Here is a 27,688-nt window from a genome sequence, read left to right on the forward strand (position 1 = left end):
AAAGCCGAAAACTGACTTTCACAATAAGCGTAAACTGGTCAGCGATCCGATGACTATGTTAAATGATGGGCCGTTCATAACATTGGCCGAAGTGTTTACGGCTTGACCCCGACTGTCGCCGAACACTACCGGGGGCTATTAACTGGCCTCCCAAACTAAATCCTCAATATTTTGCTCTTACATTAGAGCTGAGGTTTAATGATCATGCTTAGCATGACAACCCAAAGAAAGGAACCGATAGCGGGACTATTTTCTTTGGAAGACATTTCTTCTGTTAAACAGTAATATAACTCTCTGCGTACCTTTGTTTATAAAACCGTATGGCCAGATTGCCTTGTTTGTTGTAAATCTTTGCCCTCATAAAGGCTTTATAAAGTAGGACAAACACTCCTCGGCTACTGGCCGAGGAGGTGGAAGCCGATGGTCGGTCAACAAAGTTTTGTACAATGCGGATCCGAGCATTAATGACGTAAAGTACTTGGATACATAGAGTCATTACACATAATTTGTGATTTTACTATGGATATTGATCCTTAATTCGGCCACCCGTGCCCGCATTAAGGCTCGGGGGCTACTGGGCTTCGGGCTTATTATTCACAAATATTAAAGGGGCACATTGATCCCCTGATCTGGTGTTACCACCCGACCAGTGTCTCGGGGGCTACTGCATTGCTTGTCCAATGCAGAAAATTTTATGTGCAATATAGTTTCCACGGAGATTTTGATCCTCAGGTTGGTCGGCCGCACCCAACCTGAGTCTCGAGGACTGAGCACGCCGCTTTTAGTGTCCCGAAGTATTCTGCCAAGCTTGGACTTGATCCTCAGGCCGATTTTGCAAATCAACCTGAGTCTTAGTGGCTACTGGGATCAGCGGTCTTATGTCATCCTTCAGGTGCATCTCGGGTTTTAGACCGGTACACACCTTGAGGGCTACTGGCTATATATCTCGGCAGAGAATAAATTGCACCAATAAAAATATTCACAAAAATCGGCCCACATTCGGGGTGGTGCACCACCTCGGAAGCAGCCCGGCATAAAGCTCGGGCGCTAGTGGCTGGCTCCATAGAGGGCATTTCCAGCATTAAGCTCGGCTAAACTCCTTCAAACTTCTTTGAACCAAGGTGATTTACGACACCTCGGATACAGTCTGGCGTTGGAGCTTGGATATACAGTACGGCGTTGGAGCTCGAATACATAGTCCGGCGTTGGAGCTCGGGTACATTCCAGCGTTAGAGCTGGGAAGCGGTCCAGTGTTGGTGCTTGGTCGCAAAAGATACCTCGAATACAGTCCGGCGTTGGAGCTCGGACGCAAGAGGACGCTGCCTCCCGGGAACAACTTCAAACCCGAGGTGTGGCATAAAAATAACAAGGCATTGGTAAAGGCCGGAAACTTAAAGGGGCTCCTCGGATACCCGATGTCTAAACTCGTCGAATGCATTTCGGCGATCCTCAAGATCAAAGATGAGAAGATTTGTTGAACCAGTTTTCAAGACCGTCAACCGAAGATGAAGAACAGTTCGGAAGAATCGAGAAGCGTCCCTAACTTGAAGACCGGTTCAGGGGGCTACTGACGGTGTCCTGGACTAGGGGGTACTCATCACATCATCTCCCGATCAGTTGGATTGGGCCGAGGACCCCCATGGCCGCATACTCATGGGCCAGTTCGGACAGTTGTCGCATACAAGGAAGATTCCACAAGACTTGGCGATCAAGACAAGGACTCCACCCCACCGGCGTATTCGGCTAGGACTCTTGTTATCCTAGGCCTCTGGTGCATTATATAAACCGAGGCCAGGCTAGTCGATAGAGGATATATACAACAATCATACCATGGGCTAGCTTTTAGGGTTTAGCCTCCTTGATCTTGTGGTAGATCTACTCTTGTACTACCCATATCATCAATATTAATCAAGCAGGACATAGGGTTTTACCTCCATCAAGAGGTCCCGAACCTGGGTAAAACATCGTGTCCCCTGCCTCCTGTTACCATCCACCTTAGACGCACAGTTCGGGACCCCCTACCCGAGATCCGCCGGTTTTGACACCGACAGGGCCGGCCTCCCTTCCTCCTTCCCCTATAAATAGAGGGGCAAGGGGATGGCGGCACACCACATCAAAGGCGCAGCCCCTCCCCTCCCCAACACCTCTCCTCCTCCGTTAAGAGCTTGGCGAAGCCCTGCTGGAGTACTGCCGCTCCACCACCACCACGCCGTCGTGCTGCTGTTGGAGCTCTATTCCTCAACCTCTCCCTCCTCCTTGCTGGATCAAGGCGCGGGAGACGTCTCCGCTCCGTACGTGTGTTGAACGCGGAGGTGCCGTCCATTCGGTGCTAGGATCATCGGTGATTTGGATCACGTCGAGTACGACTCCATCAACCCGGTTCTCTTGAACGCTTCCGCTCGTGATCTACAAGGGTATGTAGATGCACTCCTCTCCCTCTCATTGCTAGTTGACTCCGTAGATTGATCTTGGTGATGCGTAGAAAATTTTAAATTTCTGCTACGATCCCCAACAAATAGATTAGTTCTTTTTCTTCACCACCCACATGTGAAGGGGTGGCAAAGAGTTCATCATTCTGCGAGCTCCATAAGAGAAAGGTGGCATAGATGCCAATCCACTTCGTTTCACATACGAGGGGTTAGGGTAAGCATAAGAGTAAGCAGAGAAATTCTTCGAGGACTTATGAACATAATGATTTGAAGAATACTGCATATATCCATAATCCTTAGATCTTCCCTGTGAAACACACGGGTTAGCACGATGATGTTCATATGAGGACTTTGATCCATGTGAGGAGTTTGGTCCGTATGAGGACTTGGATCCATATGAAGAATTTGGTCCATATGAAGAATTTGATCTGGGGTTCCTATTCTTCACAGGTGGTGTCATGATGACATTCACCTGAATATTTTTAAGGCACCTTTTGGGAACCCAGATTTTCTTCATAGGAGGACCGTTCCTGTAGTTAGTGCCAACATATCTAGCAAATACTTCACCATTCTGATTTTTGAACAGTTTATAGTTGGAGTCAATTGACTCATTAGAATAATATGAAGATTCACATGTAAAGCCAGATAAAGTAGATGGATCCACTGAAGGTCCCTTTGCAGCAACCCATGAGGTTTTGGGATACTGCTCAGGTTTCCAGTAGGTCCCATCAGCATTGATTTTCCTCTCAAAGGCAATACCCTCTTTCCTAGGGTTCCTGTTGAGGATCTGCTTTTTAAGCACGTCACGAAGAGCCTGATGCCCTTTGAGGCTTTTGTACATGCCTGTCATATACAATTCCTTCAGCCCTACATCATCAGTGATACTAGCAATGTCCTCAGATGAGGAATTAGTGATAGCAGAGGCAGTTGAAGACTTTGCAGCAATGGAAGTATTTGAGCATTCAGGTGAAGAATTAGTTGTTTCACGTTCAATGCACTTCTAACATGGAGGAACAAATTCATCCTGAGTAGCGCTGATCTGTTGAGCAAGTAATGAATCACGCTCCTTCTGAAGATCTTCATAACTCACTCTTAACTGCTCAAGATCTTACTTTCTTTGAAGAAATTCATAAGAAAGCTTCTCATGATCAGATAGGAGAGTGTTATGATGACCTTGAAAATTGTCAAACTTGGACTGAAGTCTCTGAAGATTTCCAGTCAAATTTTTAGTGCGATCCATTTCCTCGCCCAACATATCATCGCTTTTATCTAGCATGTTTTGAACCTTTTCAAGAGCCTTTTATAGTTTCACAGCAATCTTAGCAAGTTTAGAATAGCTTGGTTTGAGGTTTTCATCAGATTCATCCTCACTAGATTCAGAGGAGGGATATTTGAGCACCTTTGAGCCTTTTGCCATGAAGCAATAGGTGGGAGCGTAGTCCTCATCGCCGTCATCAGTAGTGTTGGGGAGGTCCTTTTCTTCAGAGTTGAAGATGGACTTGCTGACGAACACAATAGCGAGGGCTAGGCTCGCCACACCAGAGTCTGACTCCTCAGATTCCTCCTCTTCCTCATTTTCCTCAGATTCAGCCTCAGAGTCCATTTCCTTGCCAACGAACGCCCGAGCCTTCTTGGAGCTGCTCTTCTTGTGAGATGAGGACCTTGAAGGTTTTGATGACGAGGACTTTGAAGATTTCTTCTTCTTCTTTGAATCATCAGAATTGTAATCCTTGTACTTCTTCTTCTTTGATCCCTTTTCCCACTGAGGACAATCTTGAATGTAGTGTCCAGGCTTCTTGCATTTGTGGCAGAGTCTCTTCTTGTAATCATGGGATGAGGAATCTGTTCTCAAGTCACCACCTCTTGAGGATTTACCAAAGCGACCACGTCTTGAGAACTTTTGGAACTTCCTCACGAGCATAGCTAGCTCCTGGCTCAATTCTTCGGGGTCACCAAGGCTGCTATCAGAATCTTCACCTTCAGATTTAGACACTGCCTTGGCCTTCATAGCCCTTGATCTACCATAGCTTGGTCCATAGAGATCTCTCTTCTTAGCAAGCTGGAACTCATGAGTGTTTAGTCTCTCGAGGATATCGGCGGGATCAAGTGACTTATAGTCTCCACGTTCTTGTATCATCAATGCCAAGGTATCAAATGAGGAATCAAGTGATCTCACCAATTTCTTCACCACCTCATGGTCGGTGATATCAGTGGCACCAAGTGCTTGAAGCTCATTTGAGATGTCAGTGAGGCGATCGAAGGTTTGCTGAACATTTTCATTGTCGATTATTTTGAAGTGGTTGAAGAGATTTCGAAGAACGTCAACTCGAGAGTCACGCTGTGTTGAGACTCCCTCATTGACCTTGGACAGCTTGTCCTAGATAAGCTTAGCTGTCTCCAAAGCACTCACTCTGCCATACTGCCCTTCGCTCAGATGGCCACATATGATATTCTTCGCTTGAGAGTCGAGTTGCTTGAATCTCTTCACATCAGCAGCGTTGATGGTGGGAGTGACAGAGGGAACACCATTCTCCACAACGTACCAGATATCGTTATCAATTGCCTCAAGATGCATGCGCATCTTATTCTTCCAGTAGGGGTAGTCCATCCCATCGAAGGTAGGACACCAGCAGAAACCTTGATCATACTTGCGGTCGACATAACTAAAACTCCAGGCGGTTAAACCAAAATCACACAGTACAAGGGACTACCTTGCTCTGATACCAATTGAAAGTGCGTTATAATGACTAGAGGGGGTGAATAGGCGGTTTTTATGAATTCTTCACTGAGGAATTTCAGGGTGAGGAAAGTCCTGAGTGAAGAACTACTTGCAGCGGAATAAGTACTCAGAAGTAAACATAACAGAGCATGAGCATGGTCTTCATGAAGAAATGAAAACAAGCACAGAGTACAGAAAGCATAAACACAAGATAACACAGGATAAGACAAATAGACTGAAGAAATTGAACTGAGGAAATAGAGAAAGTCTTTAGTTAAAGTCTTCAAACAGATATGAACAAGCACAAAACGCAGAAATGAGGAAATGGAAGGGTTGAGGAAATGGAACCAGGTAGCTTGGTGAAGACAATGATTTGGTAGACCAGTTCCAACTGCTGTGACAGTTGTACGTCTGGTTAGGGCGGCTAGGTATTTAAACCTAAGGACACACAGTCCCGGACACCCAGTCCTGAACACGTAGCTCAGGACACCCAGTCCTCGCCGTATTCCCCTTGAGCTAAGGTCACACAGACCTCGCCCAATCACTCGTGGTAAGTCTTCAGGTGACTTCCAAACCTTGACAGACTCGGTCACTCGGCGATCCACAATTTCCTCTTGGATGCTCTAGACCATGACGCCTAACCGTCTGGAAGATGCACAATCTTCAAAGGTAACAAGCGTCGGATCCAGGCAGGATCAATCTCTTCAGTGATGCTCAATCACTTGGGGTTTGTAGGTGTTTGGATTTGGGTTTTCCTCACTTGATGATTTTCACTCAAAGTCCTCGGAGGATGGGATGCTCTCAAATGACAAGTGTCAGTTTCTCTTGGGGCAGCCAACCAACTAGTGGTTGTAGGGGGCGGCTATTTATAGCCTAGGGAGCAGCCCGACATGATAAGACATAAATGCCCTTCAATGATATGACTGTTAGGTGGGTAGATATTTTGGGACAGCTGGCGCATAGCACAACAACGGTCGGAATTTTGAGTAGCAAATTCCTCAGGGCTATCATGTTCCTCACTGTGTAGGCAATCCGCACTGGCGAATTCCTAACTCCTCAGTCAGAACAAATTCCTCAGAGACCAAAAGAACTTCGTCTCTGTCACTGAAGAAATTGACTAAACTGTATGAGATTTCCAATGGCTTCACTCGAAGGGATTGATAGGTATAGGATTTTGAGTTGAGCATCACTTGGAAATTTTTCCTTAGTATTTCCTCGACCCCCTTTAACAGTACGGTGTTTCCTATGACTCAAGAAGGAGAAAAATAAACTACGAAAACAAAAGTCTTCATGCTTCATGTTCCTTGAATGAATACCAAGTCTTCAGGATTACACCAATTTCTTCACTTTCAAAGTCTTCAGAAAGTCTTCAGAAATCCACAGTCTTCAGTCGAAGAACTTCATTTTTAGGGGTCGACTTTCTCTGTAAATATCAAACTCCTCATATATTTATAGACTTGTGTACACTCACAAACGCATCAGTCCCTTAACCTATAAGTCTTCAATACACCAAAATCACCAAGGGGCACTAGATGCACTTACATGCTTCAAAGTAGCACCATGTTCTTCATATAGAGAGACTCTTGAGTTATCACTTTCATATACTAGTCGGAATTTTTCATTATAGAACTTGGCTTGTATATTCCAATGATGGGCTTCCTCAAAATTCCCTAGGTCTTCATGAGAAAGCAAGTTGGATGCACACCCACTTAGTTTCTTTTGTTGAGCTTTCATATACTTATAGCTCTAGTGCATCCGTTGCATGGCAATCCCTACTCACTCACATCGATATTTATTGATGGGCATCTCCATAGCCCGTTGATACGCCTAGTTGATGTGAGACTATCTTCTCCTTTTTTGTCTTCTCCACAACCACCATTCTATTCCACATATAGTGCTATATCCATGGCTCACGCTCATATATTACGTGAAGATTAAAAAAGTTTGAGAACATCAAAAGTATGAAGCAATCGCTTGGCTTGTCATCGGGGTTGTGCATGATTTAAATATTTTGTGTGGTGAAGATAGAGCATAGCCAGACTATACGATTTTGTAGGGATAACTTTCTTTGGCCATGTTATTTTGAGAAGACATGATTGCTTAGTTAGTATGCTTGAAGTATTATTATTTTTATGTCAATATTAAAATTTTATCTTGAATCTTTCGGATCTGAACATTCATGCCACAATAAAGAAAAAATTACATTGAGAAATATGTTAGAAAACATTCCACATCAAAAATTCTTCTTTTATCATTTACCTACTCAAGGACGAGCAGGAATTAAGCTTGGGGATGCTTGATACGTCTCCAATGTATCTATAATTTTTGATTGCTCCATGCTATTATATTATCTATTTTGGATGTTAATGGGCTTTATTTTACACTTTTATATCATTTTTGGGACTAACCTACTAACTGGAGGCCCAGCCCAAATTGCTGTTTTTTTTGCCTATTTTAGGGTTTCGTAGAAAAGAATATCAAACAGAGTCCAAACGGAATGAAACCTTTGGGAACGTGATTTTCTCAACGAACATGATCCAGGAGACTTGGAGTGGGCGTCAAGAAACAATCAAGAAAGCCACGAGGCAGGGGGAGCGCGCCTACCCCCCTGGGCGCACCCTCCACCCTCGTGGGGCCCTCGTTGCGCCACCGACCTACTTCTTCCTCCTATATATATCCACGTACCCCAAACATCCAGGAGCACCACGAAACCTAATTCCACCCCTGCAACCTTCTATATCCGAGAGATCCCATCTCGGGGCCTTTTCCGGAGCTCCGCCGGAGGGGGCATTGATCACGGAGGGCCTCTATATCAACTCCATGGCCTCTCCGGTGATGTGTGAGTAGTTTACTTCAGACCTTCGGGTCCATAGTTATTAGCTAGATGGCCTCTTCTCTCTCTTTGGATCTCAACACAAAGTTTTCCTCGATCTTCTTGGAGATCTATTCAATGTAATCTTCTTTTGCGATGTGTTTGTCGAGATCTGATGAATTGCGGGTTTATGATCAAGTTTATCTATGAACAATATTTGGTTCTTCTCTGAATTATTTTATGTATGATTGGTTTATCTTTGCAAGTCTCTTCGAATTATCAGTTTGGTTTGGCCTACTAGATTAATCTTTCTTGCAACGGGAGAAGTGCTTAGCTTTGGGTTCAATCTTGCGGTGCTCGATCCTAGTGACAGAAAGGGAAACAACACATATTGTATTGTTGCCATCGAGGATAAAAAGATGGGGTTTATATCATATTGCATGAGTTTATCCCTCTACATCATGTCATCTTACTTAAAGCATTACTCTGTTCTTATGAACTTAATACTCTAGATGCATGCTGGGTAGCGGTCGATGTGTGGAGTAATAGTAGTAGATGCATAATCGTTTTGGCCTACTTGTCGCGGACGTGATGCCTATATACATGATCATACCTAGATATTCTCATAACTATGCTCAATTCTATCAATTGCTTGACAGTAATTCGTTTACCCACTGTAATACTTATGCTCTTGAGAGAAGCCACTAGTGAAACCTATGGCCCTCGGGTCTATCTTCCATCATATTAATCTTCCAACACTTAGTTATTTCTATTGCCGTTTATTTTAGTTTGCATCTTTATTTCTCTTTATCATAAAAATACCAAAAATATTATCTTATCATATCTATCAGAGCTCACTCTCGTAAGTGACCGTGAAGGGATTGACAACCCCTTTATCGCGTTGGTTGCGAGGTTCTTATTTGTTTGTGTAGGTGCGTGGGACTCAAGCGTGATCTCCTACTGGATTGATACCTTGGTTCTCAAAAACTGAGGGAAATACTTATGCTACTTTACTGCATCACCCTTTCCTTTTCAAGGGAAAACCAACGCAGTGCTCAAGAGGTAGCAATCTGGTGGTGGGGGTTGGCCGGCGGCGCATGGCGGCGATGGTGCGTGCCCGGCGGCTCCGATGCTATGAGCTCGTCGGGCGACGCGGGTAGGGCAACGGCCAGGCGTGGCCGTTGCTCCGGCCATGGGCGGCGACGTGTGGAGGTCCGGCGGTGGTAGACTTCCGGTGTCGTGGCGGCTTCATGGTGGCTTGGCGGATCTGCTTGCGGCAGCGGCCGGCGTCTTTGGCGTCGGCTTGTCTGCGATCGGACCGTTTTGGCCTTCACTCCATCTCCTCGGTGCTCGGTCGCTACTCCCTTCGAAGGGCTGGCCCTTTCCCAGCTGCGGTCCATCGCTCGTCTCGTGCCCGGTGCAGAAGGACCAAGCTCGTCTCGCGCACGGTGCAGCAGGACTGACCTCGTCCCCGCCCCACGGTGCTGCAAGACCGATCTCGTCTCGCACTCTGGGCTACAGGTTGGGTCGATGGATGCCAATGTTGGCCGACCTATTGGGTCCCGACGCTGGGGGTGGGCCAGGGGTGCAAAGGCAGATCCTTTTCTGCTCGTCTCTTTGGTTGGGGTAGCGGCGGGTCTCGGGTGCAGTGGTGTCAAGGTCTTGGATGTCGGGACGGCGGTGTTGGGGATCGTAGCAGAATTTAAAATTTTCTAAGCATCACCAAGATCAATTTATGGAGTCATCTAGCAACAAGAGGGAGAGGAGTGCATCTACATACCCTTGTAGATCGCGAGCGGAAGCGTTCAAGAGAACGGGGTTGATGGAGTCGTACTCGACGTGATCCAAATCACCAATGATCCTAGCGCTGAATGGACGGCACCTCCGCGTTCAACATACGTACGGAGCAGAGACGTCTCCTGCGCCTTGATCCAGCAAGGAGGAGGGAGAGGTTGAGGAAGAGAGCTCCAACAGCAGCACGACAGCGTGGTGGTGGTGGAGCGGCAGTACTCTGGCAGGGCTTCGCCAAGCTCTTAACGAAGGAGGAGAGGTGGTGGGGAGGGGAGGGGCTGCGCCTATGATGTGTTGTGCAGCCCTCCCCTTGCCCCTCTATTTATAGGGGAAGGAGGAAGGGAGCCGGCCCCCTCTAGATGAGATCTAGAGGGGGGCGGTGGCCAAGGGGGTGGCTTGCCCCCTTTAGGGTTTTCCCCCAACCCTAGGCGCATGGGCCCAAGGGGGGGTGCGCCCAGCCCACTTGCGGCTGGTTCCCTTTCCTCTACGGCCCATGAGGCCCTCCGAGAGAGGTGGCCCCTCCAGGTGGACCCCCGGAACCCCTCTGGTGGCCCCGATACAATATTGATATGCCCCCGAACCTTTCCGGTGATCGTATGGCAACTTCCTATATATAAATCTTCACCTCCGGACCATTCCAGAACTCCTCGTGATGTCCGGGATCTCATCTGGGACTCCGAAAAACATTCGGTAATCACATACAAGTCTTCCTAATAACCCTAGTGTCATCGAACCTTAAGTGTGTAGACCCTACGGGTTCGGGAACCATGCAGACATGACCGAGACAACTCTCCGGCCAATAACCAACAGCGGGATATGGATACCCACGTTGGCTCCCACATGTTCCACGATGATCTCATCGGATGAACCACGATGTCGAGGATTCAAGCAATCCCGTATACAATTCCCTTTGTCAATCGGTACGTTACTTGCCCGAGATTCGATCGTCGGTATCCCAATACCTCGTTCAATCTCGTTACCGGAAAGTCACTTTACTCGTTCCATAACACATCATCTCGTGACCAACCCTTAGTCACATTGAGCTCATTACGATGATGTCTTACCGAGTGGGCCCAGAGATACCTCTCCGTCATACGGAGTGACAAATCCCAGTCTCGATTTGTGCCAACCCAACAGACACTTTCGGAGATACCCGTAGTGCACCTTTATAGTCACCCAGTTACGTTGTGACGTTTGGCACACCCAAAGTATTCCTATAGTATCCGGGAGTTGCACAATCTCATGGTCTAAGGAAAAGATACTTGACATTAGAAAAGCTTTAGCAGACGAACTACACGATCTTGCGCTATGCTTAGGATTGGGTCTTGTCCATCACATCATTCTCCTAATGATGTGATCCCGTTATCAATGACATCCAATGTCCATGGTCAGGAAACCGTAACCATCTATTGATCAATGAGCTAGTCAACTAGAGGCTCACTAGGGACATGTTGTGGTCTATGTATTCACACATGTATTACGATTTCCGGATAACACAATTATAGCATGAACAATAGACAATTATCATGAACAAGGAAATATAATAATAACCATTTTATTATTGCCTCTAGGGCATATTTCCAACAGTCTCCCACTTGCACTAGAGTTAATAATCTAGTTACATTGTGATGAATCGAACACCCATAAAGTTCTGGTGTTGATCATGTTTCGCTCGAGGAAGAGGTTTAGTCAACGGATCTGCGACATTCAAGTCCATACGCACTTTACAAATATCTATGTCTCCATTTTGAACATTTTCACAAATGGAGTTGAAGCGACGCTTGATATGCCTGGTCTTCCTGTGAAACCTGGGCTCCTTGGCAAGGGCAATAGCTCCAGTGTTGTCACAGAAGAGAGTCATCGGGCCCGACGCATTGGGAATAACTCCTAGGTCAGTAATGAACTCCTTTATCCAGATTGCTTCTTGTGCTGCCTCCGAGGCTGCCATGTACTCCGCTTCACATGTAGATCCCGCCACGACGCTTTGCTTGCAACTGCACCAGCTGACTGCCCCACCATTCAAAATATACACGTATCCGGTTTGTGACTTAGAGTCATCCAGATCTGTGTCAAAGCTAGCATCGACGTAACCCTTTACGACGAGCTCTTCGTCATCTCCATAAACGAGAAACATATCCTTAGTCCTCTTGAGGTACTTCAGGATATTCTTGACCGCTGTCCAGTGTTCCATGCTGGGATTACTTTGGTACCTTCCTACCAAACTTACGGCAAGGTTTACATCAGGTCTGGTACACAGCATGGCATACATGATAGACCCTATGGCCGAGGCATAGGGGACGACACTCATCTTTTCTCTATCTTCTGCCGTGGTCGGGCATTGAGCCGTGCTCAATCTCATACCTTGCAATACAGGCAAGAACCCCTTCTTGGACTGATCCATATTGAACTTCTTCAATATCTTGTCAAGGTACGTACTTTGTGAAAGACCAATGTGGCGTCTCGATCTATCTCTATAGATCTTGATGCCTAATATATAAGCAGCTTCTCCAAGGTCCTTCATTGAAAAACACTTGTTCAAGTAGGCCTTTATGCTTTCCAAGAATTCTATATCATTTCCCATCAATAGTATGTCATCCACATATAATATGAGAAATGCTACAGAGCTCCCACTCACTTTCTTGTAAACACATGCTTCTCCATAAGTCTGCGTAAACCCAAACGCTTTGATCATCTCATCAAATCGAATGTTCCAACTCCGAGATGCTTGCACCAGCCCATAGATTGAGCGTTGGAGCTTGCACACCTTGTCAGCATTCTTAGGATCGACAAAACCTTCCGGCTGCATCATATACAATTCTTCCTTAAGGAAACCATTAAGGAATGCCGTGACGTCCATTTGCCATATCTCATAATCATAGAATGCGGCAATTGCTAACATGATTCGGACGGACTTCAGCTTCGCTACGGGTGAGAAAGTCTCATCGTAGTCAACCCCTTGAACTTGTCGATAACCCTTAGCGACAAGCTGAGCCTTATAGATGGTCACATTACCATCCGCGTCTGTCTTCTTCTTAAAGATCCATTTATTTTCTATGGCTCGCCGATCAACTAGCAAGTCAGTCAAAGTCCATACTTCGTTTTCATACATGGATCCTATCTCGGATTTCATGGCTTCCAGCCATTTGTCGGAATCTGGGCCCGCCATTGCTTCTTCATAGTTCAAAGGTTCACCATTGTCTAACAATATGATTTCCAGGACAGGGTTGCCGTACCACTCTGGTGCGGAACGTGTCCTTGTGGACCTACGAAGTTCAGTAGCAACTTGATCTGAAGTTTCATGATCATCATCATTAACTTCCTCTCTAGTTGGTGCAGGCACCTCAGGAACATTTTCTTGAGCTGCGCCACTCTTCGGTTCAAGAGGCAATACTTCATCAAGTTCTACTTTCCTCCCACTTACTTCTTTCGAGAGAAAGTCTTTCTTTAGAAAGGATCCATTCTTGGCAACAAAGATCTTGCCTTCGGATCTGAGGTAGAAGGTATACCCAATAGTTTCTTTAGGGTATCCTATGAAGACGCATTTTTCCGATTTGGGTTCGAGCTTTTCAGGTTGAAGTTTCTTGACATAAGCATCGCATCCCCAAACTTTCAGAAATGACAACTTAGGTTTCTTACCAAACCACAATTCATACGGTGTCGTCTCAACGGATTTCGATGGAGCCCTATTTAAAGTGAATGCAACAGTCTCTATAGCATAACCCCAAAATGATAGCGGTAGATCGGTAAGAGACATCATAGATCGCACCATATCCAATAGGGTGCGATTACGACGTTCGGACACACCATTACGCTGTGGTGTTCCAGGCGGCGTGAGTTGTCAAACTATTCCACATTTCCTGAAGTGCATGCCAAATTCGTGACTCAAATATTCTCCCTCACGATCTGATCGTAAGAACTTGATTTTCCTATCACGTTGATTCTCAACCTCACTCTGAAATTCCTTGAACTTTTCAAAGGTCTCAGACTTGTGTTTCATTAAGTAGACATACCCATATCTACTCAAGTCATCAGTGAGGGTGAAAACATAACGATAGCCACCGCGAGCCTCTACACTCATTGGACCACACACATCAGTATGTATGATTTCCAATAAGTTGGTTGCTCGCTCCATTGTTCCGGAGAACGGAGTCTTTGTCATTTTGCCCATGAGGCATGGTTCGCACGTGTCAAATGATTCATAATCAAGAGACTCCAAAAGTCCATCTGCATGGAGTTTCTTCATGCATTTGACACCAATGTGAACAAGGCGGCAGTGCCACAAGTATGTGGGACTATCATTATCAACCTTACACCTTTTGGCATTCACACTATGAATATGTGTAACATCACATTCGATATTAAATAAGAATAAACCATTGACCAGCGGGGCATGACCATAAAACATGTCTCTCATATAAATAGAACAACCATTATTTTCAGATTTAAATGAGTAGTCATCTCGCATTAAACGAGATCCAGATACAATGTTCATGCTCAAAGCTGGTACTAAATAACAATTATTGAGGTTTAAAACTAATCCCGTAGGTAAATGTAGAGGTAGCGTGCTGACGGCGATCACATCGACCTTGGAACCATTCCCGATGCGCATCGTCACCTCGTCCTTCGCCAGTCTCCGTTTATTCCGCAGTTCCTGTTTTGAGTTACAAATATAAGCAACTGCACCGGTATCAAATACCCAGGAGCTACTACGAGCGCTGGTTAGGTACACATCAATACCATGTATATCACATATACCTTTGGCATTGTCGGCCTTCTTATCCGCTAAGTACTTGGGGCAGTTTCGCTTCCATTAACCGTTTCCCTTGCAATAAAAGCACTCAGTCTCAGGCTTGGGTCCATTCTTTGGCTTCTTCCCGGCAGCTTGCTTACCGGGCGTGGAACTCCCTTGTCGTCCTTCTTGAAGTTCTTTTTGCCCTTGCCTTTCTTGAACTTAGTGGTTTTATTCACCATCAGCACTTGATGTTCCTTTTTGATTTCCACCTCCACTGATTTCAGCATTGAATATACCTCGGGAATGGTCTTTTCCATCCCCTAGATATTGAAGTTCATCACAAAGCTCTTGTAGCTAGGTGGGAGCGACTGAAGGATTCTATCAACGACCACATCATCCGGGAGATTAACTCCCAGCTGAGACAAGCGGTTGTGCAACCCAGACATTTTGAGTATGTGCTCGCTGACGGAACTATTATCCTCCATCTTACAACTGTAGAATTTGTCGGAGACGTCATATCTCTCGACCCGGGCATGAGCTTGGAAAAGCATTTTCAGCTCATGGAACATCTCATATGCTCCGTGTTGCTCAAAACGCTTTTGGAGCCCCGGTTCTAAGCTGTAAAGCATGCCGCACTGAACCAGGGAGTAATCATCACTACGCGTCTGCCAAGCGTTCATAACGTCTTGTTCTGTAGGGAAAGCAGGTGCTTCACCTAGCGGTGCATCAAAAACATATGCTTTCCTGGCGGCTATGAGGATAATCCTCAGGTTACGGACCCAGTCCGTGTAGTTGCTGCCATCGTCTTTCAGCTTGGTTTTCTTTAGGAACGCGTTGAAGTTGAGGGCAAGATTAGCGTGGGCCATTTGATCTACAAGACATATTGCAAAGATTTTTAGACTATGTTCATGATAATTAAGTTCATCTAATCAAATTATTTAATGAACTCCCACTCAGATAGACATCCCTCTAGTCATCTGAGTGATACATGATCCGAGTCAACTAGGTCGTGTCCGATCATCACCTGAGACGGACTAGTCATCTTCGATGAACATTTTCATGTTGATCGTATCTTCTATACGACTCATGTTCGACCTTTCTGTCTTCCGTGTTCCGAGGCCATGTCTGTACATGCTAAGCTCGTCAAGTCAACCTAAGTGTATTGCGTGTGTAAATCTGGCTTACACCCGTTGTATGCGAACGTTAGAACCTATCACACCCGATCATCACGTGATGCTTCGGAACAATGGACCTTAGCAACGGTGCACAGTTAGAGGGAACTCTTTCTTGAAATTATTGTGAGGGATCATCTTATTTATGCTACCGTCATTCTAAGCAAATAAGATGTAAAACATGATAAACATCACATGTAATCAAATAGTGACATGATATGGCCAATATAATTTTGCTCCTTTTGATCTACATCTTCGGGGCACCATGATCATCATTGTCACCGGCATGACACCATGACCTCCATCATCATGATCTCCATCATCGTGTCTTCATGAAGTTGTCTCACCAACTATTGCTTCTACTACTATGGCTAACGGTTAGCGATAAAGTAAAGTAATTACATGGCGTTTAGGTTGACACGCAGGTCATAAATAAATTAAGACAACTCCTATGGCTCCTGCCGGTTGTCATACTCATCGACATGCAAGTCATGATTCCTATTACAAGAACATGATCTATCTCATACATCACATATATCATTCATCACATCCTTTTGATCATATCACATCACACGGCATATGCTGCAAAAACAAGTTAGACGTCCTCTAATTGTTGTTGCAAGTTTTACGTGGCTGCTATAGGTTTGTAGCAAGAACGTTTCTTACCCACGCCAAAACCACAACGTGATATGCCAATTTTTATTTACCCTTCATAAGGACCCTTTTCATCGAATCCGACCCGACTAAAGTGGGAGAGACAGACACCCGCTAGCCACCTTATGCAACTAGTGCATGTCAGTCGGTGGAACCAGTCTCACGTAAGCGTACGTGTAAGGTCGGTCCGGGCCGCTTCATCCCACGATGCCGCCGAATCAAGATAAGACTAGTAATGGCAAGTAAATTGACAAAATCGACGCCCACAACAACTTATGTTCTACTCGTGCATAGAAACTACGCATAGACCTAGCTCATGATGCCACTGTTGGGGATCGTAGCAGAATTTTAAATTTTCTACGCATCACCAAGATCAATCTATGGAGTCATCTAGCAACGAGAGGGAGAGGAGTGCATCTACATACCCTTGTAGATCGTGAGCGGAAGCGTTCAAGAGAATGGGGTTGATGGAGTCGTACTCGACGTGATCCAAATCACCGATGATCCTTGCGCCGAACGGACGGCACCTCCACGTTCAACACACGTACGGAGCGGAGACGTCTCCTGCGCCTTGATCCATCAACGAGGAGGGAGAGGTTGAGGAAGAGAGCTCCAATAGCAGCACGATGGCGTGGTGGTGGTGGAGCGGCAGTATTCCGGCAGGGCTTCGCCAAGCTCTTAACGGAGGAGGAGAGGTGTTAGGAAGGGGAGGGGCTGCGCCTATGATGTGTTGTGCAGCCCTCCCCTTGCCCCTCTATTTATAGGGGAAGGAGGAAGGGGGCCGGCCCCCTCTAGATGAGATCTAGAGGGGGGCGGCGGCCAAGGGGGTGGCTGGCCCCGGTACAATACCGATATGCCCCTGAACCTTTTCGGTGACCGTATGACAACTTCCTATATATAAATCTTCACCTCCGGACCATTCCGGAACTCCTCGTGACGTCCGGGATCTCATCCGGGACCCCGAACAACATTCGGTAATCACATACAAGTCTTCCTAATAACCCTAGCGTCATCGAACCTTAAGTGTGTAGACCCTACGGGTTCGGGAACCATACAGACATGACCGAGACAACTCTCCGGCCAATAACCAACAGCGGGATCTGAATACCCATGTTGGCTCCCACATGTTCCACGATGATCTCATCGGATGAACCACGATATCGAGGATTCAAGCAATCCCGTATACAATTCCCTGTGTCAATCGGTACGTTACTTGCCCGAAATTCGATCGTCGGTATCCCAATACCTCGTTCAATCTCGTTACCGGCAAGTCACTTTACTCATTCCGTAACACATCATCCCATGACCAACCCTTAGTCACATTGAGCTCTTTACGATGATGTCTTACCGAGTGGGCCCAGAGATACCTCTCCGTCATACGGAGTGACAAATCCCAGTCTCAATTCGTGCCAACCCAACAGACACTTTCGGAGATACCCGTAGTGCACCTTTATAGTCACCCAGTTAAATTGTGACGTTTGGCACACCCAAAGTATTCCTACAGTATCCGAGAGTTGCACAATCTCATGGTTTAAGGAAAAGATACTTGACATTAGAAAAGTTTTAGCAGACGAACTACACGATCTTGCGCTATGCTTAGGATTGTGTCTTGTCCGTCACATCATTCTCCTAATGATGTGATCCCGTTATCAATGACATCCAATGTTCATGGTCAGGAAACCGTAACCATCTATTGATTAACGAGCTAGTCAACTAGAGGCTCACTAGGACATGTTGTGGTCTATGTATTCACACATGTATTACGATTTTCAGATAACACAATTATAACATGAACAATAGACAATTATCATGAACAAGGAAATATAATAATAATCATTTTATTATTGTCTCTATGGCATATTTCTAACAGGCGGTCCTGGTGGCGATGCACGGTGCTCTTGGGCAGAGCCCGTGTCTTGGCGCTGCTCGGTGACCATGGCCGTGTTGGCGGCGTGGTTGCCGGGGTGTAGTGTTCAATGGCGGTGAGTGTTGGCCGGGGTAAAAACCTGCTCTATCTTCGAACGGACCGGCAACGGCGAAGCTCGTTCCCTTTTTGAAGGCGTCGTCGCGGCTCTCACCGCCCATCGTGCGGCTTCGAAGAAAACTCTGATCCTCAGATCTGGCGGTGGCAGCGTTCCGGTGTCGTATCCTTCCTATAAAACGTAACTTTAAACATACGCAGATGTCTTCCCTGCCTATTTAAGTCTCCTGCAGGCGAGCGCCGTTGCCTCTCCCTCCTAGCGCCACCCATCCCGTTCCCACACCCCGCCGGCGGCAACGAATTCCAGCGAAAAGCGAGGCGAGGCCGGACCGATGGCGGCGGCGCGGTGGCAGCAGCAGGGGGAGGCGCAGAAGCTGCGGTGCACCAAGGAGCCGTACGTGGATGACGACGGCACTCACAGGATGTACGTATGCGCTCAAACCAAAAGCATCGATGCTTCCGCTGCTTGATTGCTCGCTTCAATTTCGCTCCCGCCGCCCAAGTCTATTTCACTGACGGATTTTTTTGTCTTCGCTTCTGCCGCTGTTTGCTCGGATGATTTGCGTCTCTTCAGAAAGAGCATGCGGTTCAGCACCTTGTCCGGCGGCGAGGTCCGCAAGTCCGCGGAGGCGCAGGTCTATAACGGCTGGATCTACGACGAGAACCGCAAGCCCGCTCCCGGCGGTTTGCTCGACACGCGGATGGTATGCTGCTGCTCTTTCCGCTACTTGAGGCTGTCTGTGTGCGTGTGTGTGTGTATTTATGTTGCTTCGCACGATGAAGGGCATGCCACCTTTTGTGTCCGTGTACAATGTAGTAGATGCTTTACTAATTGATCAATCCGTGGCATATATGGTATAGCTGTAATCCGAGGACCAGCTCTTGTTGGGACATTTCACGCAATATTTTGCAATAAAAGGTCGTCATTTTTCGAAATAAATTAAACGAAATGCTCGCGAGATTCACCCTGAGAAATTTCAGGGAGCTGCAAACAGAGTATATATATGGGGAGTGCCACTGTGAGGGGTTTATGAACAATTCAGTATTATATATACTGCTTCCTGTAAAAGGAATGCCACTGTCTTGTGTGTGTGTGTGTGTGTGTGTGTGTGTGTGTGTGTGTGTGTCTGTGTGTGTGTGTGTGTGTGTGTGTGTGTGTGTGTGTGTGTGTGTGTGTGTGTGTGCAATGCATTGTCTTACTGAACAATACTTGTGTGGCATATAGTTGTAATTAGAGGGCTGGGCTCTTGTTATGACATTTCAACAAATTTTTGCCAGCCGATGAATAAAAGTCTTCCTTGTGAAATAAATGAGCCAATGGAAGATTTCTGTGATATATCGTGACAAATTTCAGGGAGCTGCAAACAAGTTTGGGGAGTGCACAACTTGCCACGGTTCATACACCGAGTGCCCGGGCCATTTCGGTTACATCAAGCTCGCGCTTCCGGTTTTCAATGTCGGATTCTTCAACAGTACCGTCAATGTGTTGAAGTGCATCTGCAAGGCAATGTTTTTTTCCTTATATGTCTGATCATGTTTTAGTTTTTCCTTTCCTTAACCACTCCTCACGATGCGATGCCTTTGCAGCGCTGCAGCAGGGTTCTTCTTTCGGAGAAAGACCGCCAAGAGTTTTTGAAGAGGATGAGGAATCTGAGAGCAGAAGTACTGCACAAAAGCGTCATCCTGAGTAAAGTTAGGGACAAATGCAGGCCATGCCGTTGCCACTGGTGTGGATACATGAATGGCAAGCTTACTTCTAATGCTTCTTTTATCTTTCTTATGTTGCTCATCACTTGAAAAATACTAGTACATAGTAATAAACACCTGACCTGGCAGCTTTTAGAACTTAACCTTCTATTTTGGGTTGCATGTACAGGTGTAACTAAGAAGGGGCCAAAGGACAGAGGAGGCTTGGCAATTGTTCATGACTGTAGCAAAACTTTGGACAGAACTACAGAAGAACTTCGGTCTGCTTTATCACACAAGAAAGAAAAACTATCCTTTCCTTCTGTTCACCTGTTAGACCCTCAAACCGTCCTCGCTCTTTTCACAAGAATGACTGATGAGGTAGATGTCGTTTGTCATGTTACAGGAGTACTTGTTACTTTCGGTAGAGTACCACAATTTATCAAACATAGGTTCTCTTGCTTGATTGGTTTTGTCATACTTCAGGACTGTGAACTGCTGAACCTTGGTGACAGACCCGAGAAACTTATCATTACAGAGATTGCAGTGCCACCTGTGCCCATCCGTCCTTCTGTTTTTGTTGGTGGTAATAAAATGAGGTTTGTTCTCTGTAATGGTGTTTCAGCATAGCCACGTGCCATTGAAATGCCACTAATGTCTTTGCTTCTTGCAGCAATGAACATAGTATTACTTGCATATTGAAGAATATTGTTACTGCAAATCACATAATTAAAGAGGCCCTTAAAAAAGGCGAATCACCCGTGAATTGCTTTGTAAGATAACTCAGAGCACTTCATTTGTTTTTCCAACATTCTCTTATATTTAGTACCATTTCTCTTTCACCTCTGTGGAGGGCGACTTTTGTGTTCTCTGATTTCTTTTTCATTACATTTTAGAAATTAGTCTGCCTCTATATGTTCATGTAATTCCCAAGGCCAGAACTGATTGTTTCGTTGGATAAGATGATGAGTTCTGCTCCAGACGCAGTATAAATTTTTGTTGGCTTTATGGAAGTGCTGTTCAGGATATAATGATTTAAGGTCTGAGTTGAAAATAGATAAACTGTGCCAACAAAATTGAATATTTTGAACTAATAACTTCAACTGTGACTTATGACTTCCTATTGTTCTTCCTGTATTGGCTGGTGGCTGGTGCATCATCAACTTCACCATTCAAAGGGTTCTGTAATTCTGATATTTTAATTGATAATTTATTCTACACATTCTTAATTAGATTATACAAACTTAGAAATAAATTTGATGTTGTATTTATGCTGCACAATTTGCATTGTGATCATTTTCACTCTGGTAGTACTTCTATTCGACTTGTTTGGGACTAAAGGCTTTGTTGTTGTTGTAGTACTTATATTCGACTAATCAAAGTGCCATTTCTGTTGAGATACTCTAACACAATTTTCTTCTTTGTTTCTTTGAAGAATTCCTGGCAAGACCTTCAACTCCAAGTTATTGAATATATCAACAGTGATGCCCCCTCTCTTTCTGATTCACAACATCGTGGCCTTATGCAAAGACTCAAAGGGAAGACAGGTCGATTTCGTGGGAACTTGTCTGGGAAACGTACTGAGTACACTGGGAGGACTGTCATATCTCCTGACCCAAATTTGAGAATAACAGAGGTACTTGTCCATAGGTTACCGATGCTATTTATTTTCACCCTCCAATTGATTTTTCATGTCATTATTAATTCGAACTTCAGGTGGCTATTCCTGTTTTGATGGCTCGAGTCTTGACTTATCCTGAACGAGTTTCATATCATAACATAGAGAAGCTGCGCCAATGTATACAAAATGGACCAAATAAACATCCAGGGGCAAATTTTATAATACAATCTGATGGAACAAAGCTGTAAGTTGTATTTGTTTTTTGAAATTCTGCTTCTTTTCAAGCAGCTCTCATATATTGCCCTGGACTACATTTAGGCACTTAAAGTATGCTGATAGAAGGATCGCCGCACGGGATTTGAAGTATGGCTGTATAGTCGAAAGGCATTTAGAAGATGGGGACATTGTCCTCTTCAACAGACAACCAAGCTTGCATAGAATGTCAATTATGTCACACAGGGTACAAATTGCTCCATACCACACCATTACTTGTTGTACTAAATAATTTGTCTAACGTTTCATTACATTTGTATTTAAATACAGGCAAGGATAATGCCCTGGAGAACATTAAGATTTAATGAGTCTGTTTGTAACCCTTATAATGCTGATTTTGATGGAGATGAGATGAATTTGCATGTCCCACAGACAGAGGAAGCTCGTACTGAAGCATTGATGCTTATGGGGGTAGCACTTGCTAACTCTTCTTTGCTACAGTTTAACGTTTTTGTTATGCTTTTTGATGCACAAAACTGATTTGGTAACAAATATTTATTTTTTGCAGGTTCAGAATAATCTATGTACCCCTAAGAATGGAGAAATACTGGTTGCTTCCACACAAGACTTTTTGACCTCGTCTTTTCTAGTCACAAGGAAAGATACCTTCTATGACAGGTCTTATTTTACTCTCTTGTGTTCATATCTTGGTGATGCAATGGAATATATTGATCTCCCAACACCAGCCTTAATTAAGGTAATATTTTTCAACTAGTTTTCTGTGGCTACATGTTATCCTCGATTTAATGTTCATTGCAAATATAAATTTGGTTCTGTAAAAAATTGTGTTGTTTGTGCTTCTACTGGTGTAGTTAAGAGGAGATGCATGGTAAATGAGCTAGTAGAATATTGTTGAAAACTAATATAGGAAATGAGACATCCTTGCTCGTGTGCTCTCTACGTATAATAACTAGTTTGGTCTATTAGACGAGTTATTACTAATACCTTTTTCTATGCATAACAAAAGACAACAAAATAAAGCATCATTTTTATTTTCCTCTGTGAAATCCTTTTTTTTCCGTATGCATGTTTGTCCATGTTAGCCTTCTTACTAAAGTTTTGACCCATGTATGAATATTGACCATGTTCTTTTTTTGCAGCCTATTGAGCTTTGGACGGGCAAGCAGTTATTCAGTGTGTTAGTACGTCCTAACGCGTGTACAAAGGTGTTTCTGAATCTTACCGTTGAAGAGAAAATTTACATGAAACTTAAAGAACGTGACAAAAAGGCGATTACAGTTTTGGAAGAGACAATGTGTCCGAATGATGGTTTTGTCTACTTCCGAAACAGTGAGCTTTTATGTGGGCAAGTTGGCAAGAAAACTTTGGGTGAGAAAACTAGTGATGGCTTTGCTAAAAATGCCTTTAATAAGATTATTTTGATTTCTGATTTCATGATTCATCTCAAGAACCATTGCTTGGGGTTAGAAGGCTGAACTGCTATTGTAGTTTTGTATGCATCTTCCTAATAAACTGTTCTGTTTGTACAGCAGTATTTTTCTTTTTCATTATAATGCTTCGTATTGTTTTACATTCCTGAGTAATGAAAATTGTTTATTTGATGTTGGAATGGTACTATTTCATCTTGACTCATAAAATGAGCTATGCACGTCCCACCTGAGCAGCTAAAGAAGCGAACCTGTGATTAGTCCACCTTACCGTGCTCCACTTCTGTAGAAAGTTTAACTTAACTCTGCAATGATAATCTTTTGCCTATTACAAATTAAATTGGGAAATTCTATGCAAAGTTTAGGATGTAATTTGAGAAAGCTTAGGATGGGTCCTTGAACGTTCCAAGTTATCTGCTGTCTGAAACAAAGTATTGCATGATTGTATCTGAGCACCGATTTTATTATGGGTATCCTGTATCCAGGTCATTCTAGATTCTAGAACAATGTGTACTGCGTTCTTTGAATGTTTCCTTCTTCTTTAGGATTTTGTTACTCAGCCATAACTCTGACATGTTTTAGTCTCATGAAGCACTCCATAAACCACATATAATAAATGATGTGCCTTTTGTCATCCATGTTTGTAAAAATCACTGTTCGCCTGTGCTAATTTTTGAATTTTCATATTTCTTGACATATTTCGAAGCAAACAAAGTTTTATTGGATTTTTATCTGCAGGCAATGGGAATAACGAGGGCATGTTCTCTGTTCTTATAAGAGATTATAATTCTCATGCTGCAGCGAGTTGTATGAATCGTTTGGCAAAGTTTAGGTGAGGCTTGTTTTATGATTTGTACAATTCACGTTATCTTTCTTGGTTATTAGTAATTTGGTGCCGTATCGGTAATTTGCTCCTGTGTGCTTGCTCAATTGGAGAATGAGAATGGAAGGACATCTTCTTTATTCCCTTTTAGCATGTAAGCTTGTCTTCTTTTTTTGAAAAGGAGGTTGAAACCCCTGGCCTCTGCATCCAAGGATGCATGCAGCTTGTCAAACAACTTATCAACCTGTCACGTTGGCCTCTCTCTCATGCGCCGCACCAGGAGTCTAGGAGTCCACCAGGAGATAGGCTAGGTAGTTAGTTGATATCTATCTATTGTAACCTACTCTATCCCTTCCTCTCCAAGTCTCCTGTAAGATCTCATGTATGCGCTACAGGGTTGTTGCGCCCCTGCCTATAACACGTACCACGCTCCCTCGCACCGAGGACAAGGCGTTTCCGCATATCGCACATGGTAATCAGAGCAATCCTCTCCAAAGCCATCTAGCGATCCAATCTCCAGCCATGTCTTCCTCCGGCGCTTCCCAGACCAACCTCAGCGGCCAAGTCACGGAGAAGCTGACCCGCACCAACTATGTCCTCTGGCGCGCAGGTGACGCCGCAGCTCAGGGGCGCGGGAGTCTTTGGCTACGCCGAAGGCACAACACCGGAGCCGGCCAAGTTCCTCACCACCAAAGATAAGGATGGGAAGGAAACCTCTGAGCCCAACCCTCTCCACCATCTCTGGGTCCGGGAGGACCAGCAGGTGCTGGGCTATCTCCTCAGCACCCTCACCAAAGAGGTCCTGCTGCAGGTGACCACGATCACCACGGCGAGCACGCTCTGGACGACGCTCGCAGATATGTTCTCCTCGCAGTCTTTGAGCCGTGTCAATAACATACGCACGGCCCTGCTCAGCGCGCAGAAGGGCACCCAATCGGTCGCCACCTTCTTCGCCCACATGCGTGGCCTCGCCGATGAGCTGGCGGCCGCCGGCAAGCCTCTGCAGGACGACGAACTCATCAGCTACATCCTTCACGGCCTCGACATGGAGTACCAGCCCTTGGTTCTGCCCTCGACGTCCGCACCACCCCGGTATCTCTCGATGAACTCTTCTCTATGTTGAGTAACTTCGATCAACGGGTGGCCATATACCAAGGGTCGGGCGGCTTCAAATCTTCTGCCAACGCCGCGACCCGTGGCCATGGCGGCTCCTCCTCTTGCTACCGTGGTCCCCCTCGCTCCAAGGGCAGGCCGGGCGGTGGCGGTGGCAGCAACACCAGCGGCTCCAACTCCCGTGGTGGGTGCCCCTCCTCCAACAACACTAGGGGTCGCCGCGGCGGGAATAGCAGGTCTCGCCCGGATGCCGTGCGTTGCCAGATCTGTGGTAAACTCGGGCACTCGGCTAAAGACTGCTGGTACCGTTTTGAAGAAGATGAGGCTTCGTCCGAAGATGAGAAAAAGGTCGTTGTCGTTGCTGATGGTGCCTACGGCGTCGACACAAACTGGTACCTCGACAGCGGCGCCACCAACCATCTCACGGGTGAACTTGAGAAAGTAACCCTCCGTGAGAAGTACCCCGGCAAGGACCAAATTCACACCGCGAGTGGGGCAGGTATGAGGATCCGTCATATTGGTCATTCAGTTATACATACCCCTCATCGTAAAATCCACCTTAGGAAAATTCTGCATGTCCCTAGTGCCAACAAAAATCTCCTTTCTGTTCATCGAATAGCACTTGACAATCATGTCTTCATTGAGTTTCATCCTTTTTTTCTTCTTGATTAAGGATCAGGCCACGAGGAAAATCCTATATCGAGGTAGATGTGTTCGCGGGCTCTACCCATTGCTTTCGGAGTTCAGAAGATTCAATAAACAAGCCCATGGTGCTGTCAAGCTTTCCTCCACATGATGGCATGATCGTCTAGGACATGCTTCTTTTTCCTTAGTAGAACGTTTGCTTAGAAAGAATAAGCTCCCGTTTGTTGGTGAGCGTCATGTTGAAACCATTTGTGATTCCTGCCAAAGAGCAAAAAGTCATCAATTACCGTATCCTATTTCTACTAGTGTTTCTACTCAGCCCTTACAATTAATTTTCTCGGATGTTTGGGGTCCTGCCCCTTGTTTGGTTGGTAGACACACATATTACGTCAGCTTTATTGATGACTATAGCAAATTCTCGTGGATCTATCTTCTCAAGAAACGATCCGAGGTTTTCCAAGTGTTTCAAAACTTTCAAGCACTCGTTGAAAGAAAGTTCAACAGCAAGATCATTGCTGTACAGTCAGACTGGGGGGGGGGATACGAAAAACTAAATTCCTTCTTCCAAACACTGGGTATTTCTCACCATGTGTCTTGTCCACATGCTCACCAGCAAAACGGCTCGGCTGAGCGCAAGCATCGCCACATTGTTGAAGTGGGTCTAGCTCTCCTAGCCAGTGCCTCTATGCCTCTTAAATTTTGGGATGAAGCTTTTCTCACTGCTGTACACATCATAAACATGCTTCCTAGTCGAGTCATTCACAATGAAACTCCCATAGAAAGACTCCTTCACACCAAACCTGATTACAAGTCTCTTCGAGTTTTTGGTTGCACCTGTTGGCCTAATCTTCGACCTTACAACAATCGCAAACTCATGTTCCGCTCGAAACAGTGTGTCTTTCTTGGGTATAGTGCTCAACACAAGGGCGTAAAATGTCTTGATGTGTCTACTGGACGGGTCTATATTTCTCCCGATGTTGTCTTTGATGAGACAAAGTTCCCCTTTGCCGACCTTCACCCCAATGCCGATGCACTTCTTCGCAAAGAGATTCTCCTTTTACCGTCATATCTAGTCGGGTCCGATCAAGGGGGCAATAACTGTGATGATTCAATGTTGACTGACCCTCCTAATACCTTGTGTGAGCCTTGTGATGATGCAAGAGACTATACAGAAAAAACAGAAGTCAAAACGATGTGGAAATACCCAATACAGAGCCATATTTCATGTGCTCCAACCAGGGGAACAAATCCCCCTCGGGATCTGTGTCGCCAGATATGTCAGCCGGATCGTCTCCGGGATCCGGGTGGCCAGATGAAAGGATCGATATGGTTGACTAGAGGGGGGGTGAATAGGCAACTACCAATTTTTACTTTTATTTACCAAATTAAACTTTGCATCAAAATAGGTTGTCTAGATGTGCAACTAGGTGAGCAACCTATATGATGCAATAACAACAAGCATACAAGCAAGCACGGGAAGAAACACTAAAGAGCTTGCACAAGTAAAGGTAAGCGATAACCAAGAGTGGATCCGGTGAAGACGAGGATGTGTTATCGAAGTTCCTTCCTTTTGAGGGGAAGTACGTCTCCGTTGGAGCGGCGTGGAGGCACAATGCTCCCCAAGAAGCCACTAGGGCCACCGTATTCTCCTCACGCCCTCACACAATGCGAGATGTCGTGATTCCACTATTGGTGCCCTTGAAGGCGGCGACCGAACCTTTACAAACAAGGTTGGGGCAATCTCCACAACTTAATCGGAGGCTCCCAACAAGACCACGAAGCTTCACCACAATGGACTATGGCTCCGTGGTGTCCTCAACCGTCTAGGATGCTCAAACACCCAAGAGTA

The 27,688-nt window shown here is 45.3% G+C and overlaps 1 protein-coding gene across 1 annotated transcript in view; it reads left to right on the forward strand.

The window, feature by feature from the left end:
- The first annotated feature begins 18,535 nt into the window (after nucleotides 1-18,535).
- LOC123040125 (DNA-directed RNA polymerase III subunit 1) overlaps nucleotides 18,536-27,688 on the forward strand; it is a 52,901-nt gene continuing 43,748 nt past the window's right edge. Inside the window, exons 1-14 of the mRNA XM_044463059.1 lie at nucleotides 18,536-18,714; nucleotides 18,865-18,994; nucleotides 19,645-19,794; nucleotides 19,878-20,034; nucleotides 20,167-20,357; nucleotides 20,463-20,575; nucleotides 20,650-20,749; nucleotides 21,412-21,612; nucleotides 21,693-21,841; nucleotides 21,916-22,057; nucleotides 22,141-22,281; nucleotides 22,379-22,567; nucleotides 22,971-23,199; nucleotides 23,997-24,090. Of these exons, the coding sequence (XP_044318994.1) occupies nucleotides 18,623-18,714; nucleotides 18,865-18,994; nucleotides 19,645-19,794; nucleotides 19,878-20,034; nucleotides 20,167-20,357; nucleotides 20,463-20,575; nucleotides 20,650-20,749; nucleotides 21,412-21,612; nucleotides 21,693-21,841; nucleotides 21,916-22,057; nucleotides 22,141-22,281; nucleotides 22,379-22,567; nucleotides 22,971-23,199; nucleotides 23,997-24,090 (2,078 nt within the window). The 5' untranslated portion in view covers nucleotides 18,536-18,622. The remainder of the gene's footprint in view (nucleotides 18,715-18,864; nucleotides 18,995-19,644; nucleotides 19,795-19,877; nucleotides 20,035-20,166; nucleotides 20,358-20,462; nucleotides 20,576-20,649; nucleotides 20,750-21,411; nucleotides 21,613-21,692; nucleotides 21,842-21,915; nucleotides 22,058-22,140; nucleotides 22,282-22,378; nucleotides 22,568-22,970; nucleotides 23,200-23,996; nucleotides 24,091-27,688) is intronic.

Source organism: Triticum aestivum, chromosome 1A (assembly GCF_018294505.1).
Source record: "Triticum aestivum cultivar Chinese Spring chromosome 1A, IWGSC CS RefSeq v2.1, whole genome shotgun sequence".
Lineage (NCBI taxonomy): Eukaryota > Viridiplantae > Streptophyta > Magnoliopsida > Poales > Poaceae > Triticum > Triticum aestivum.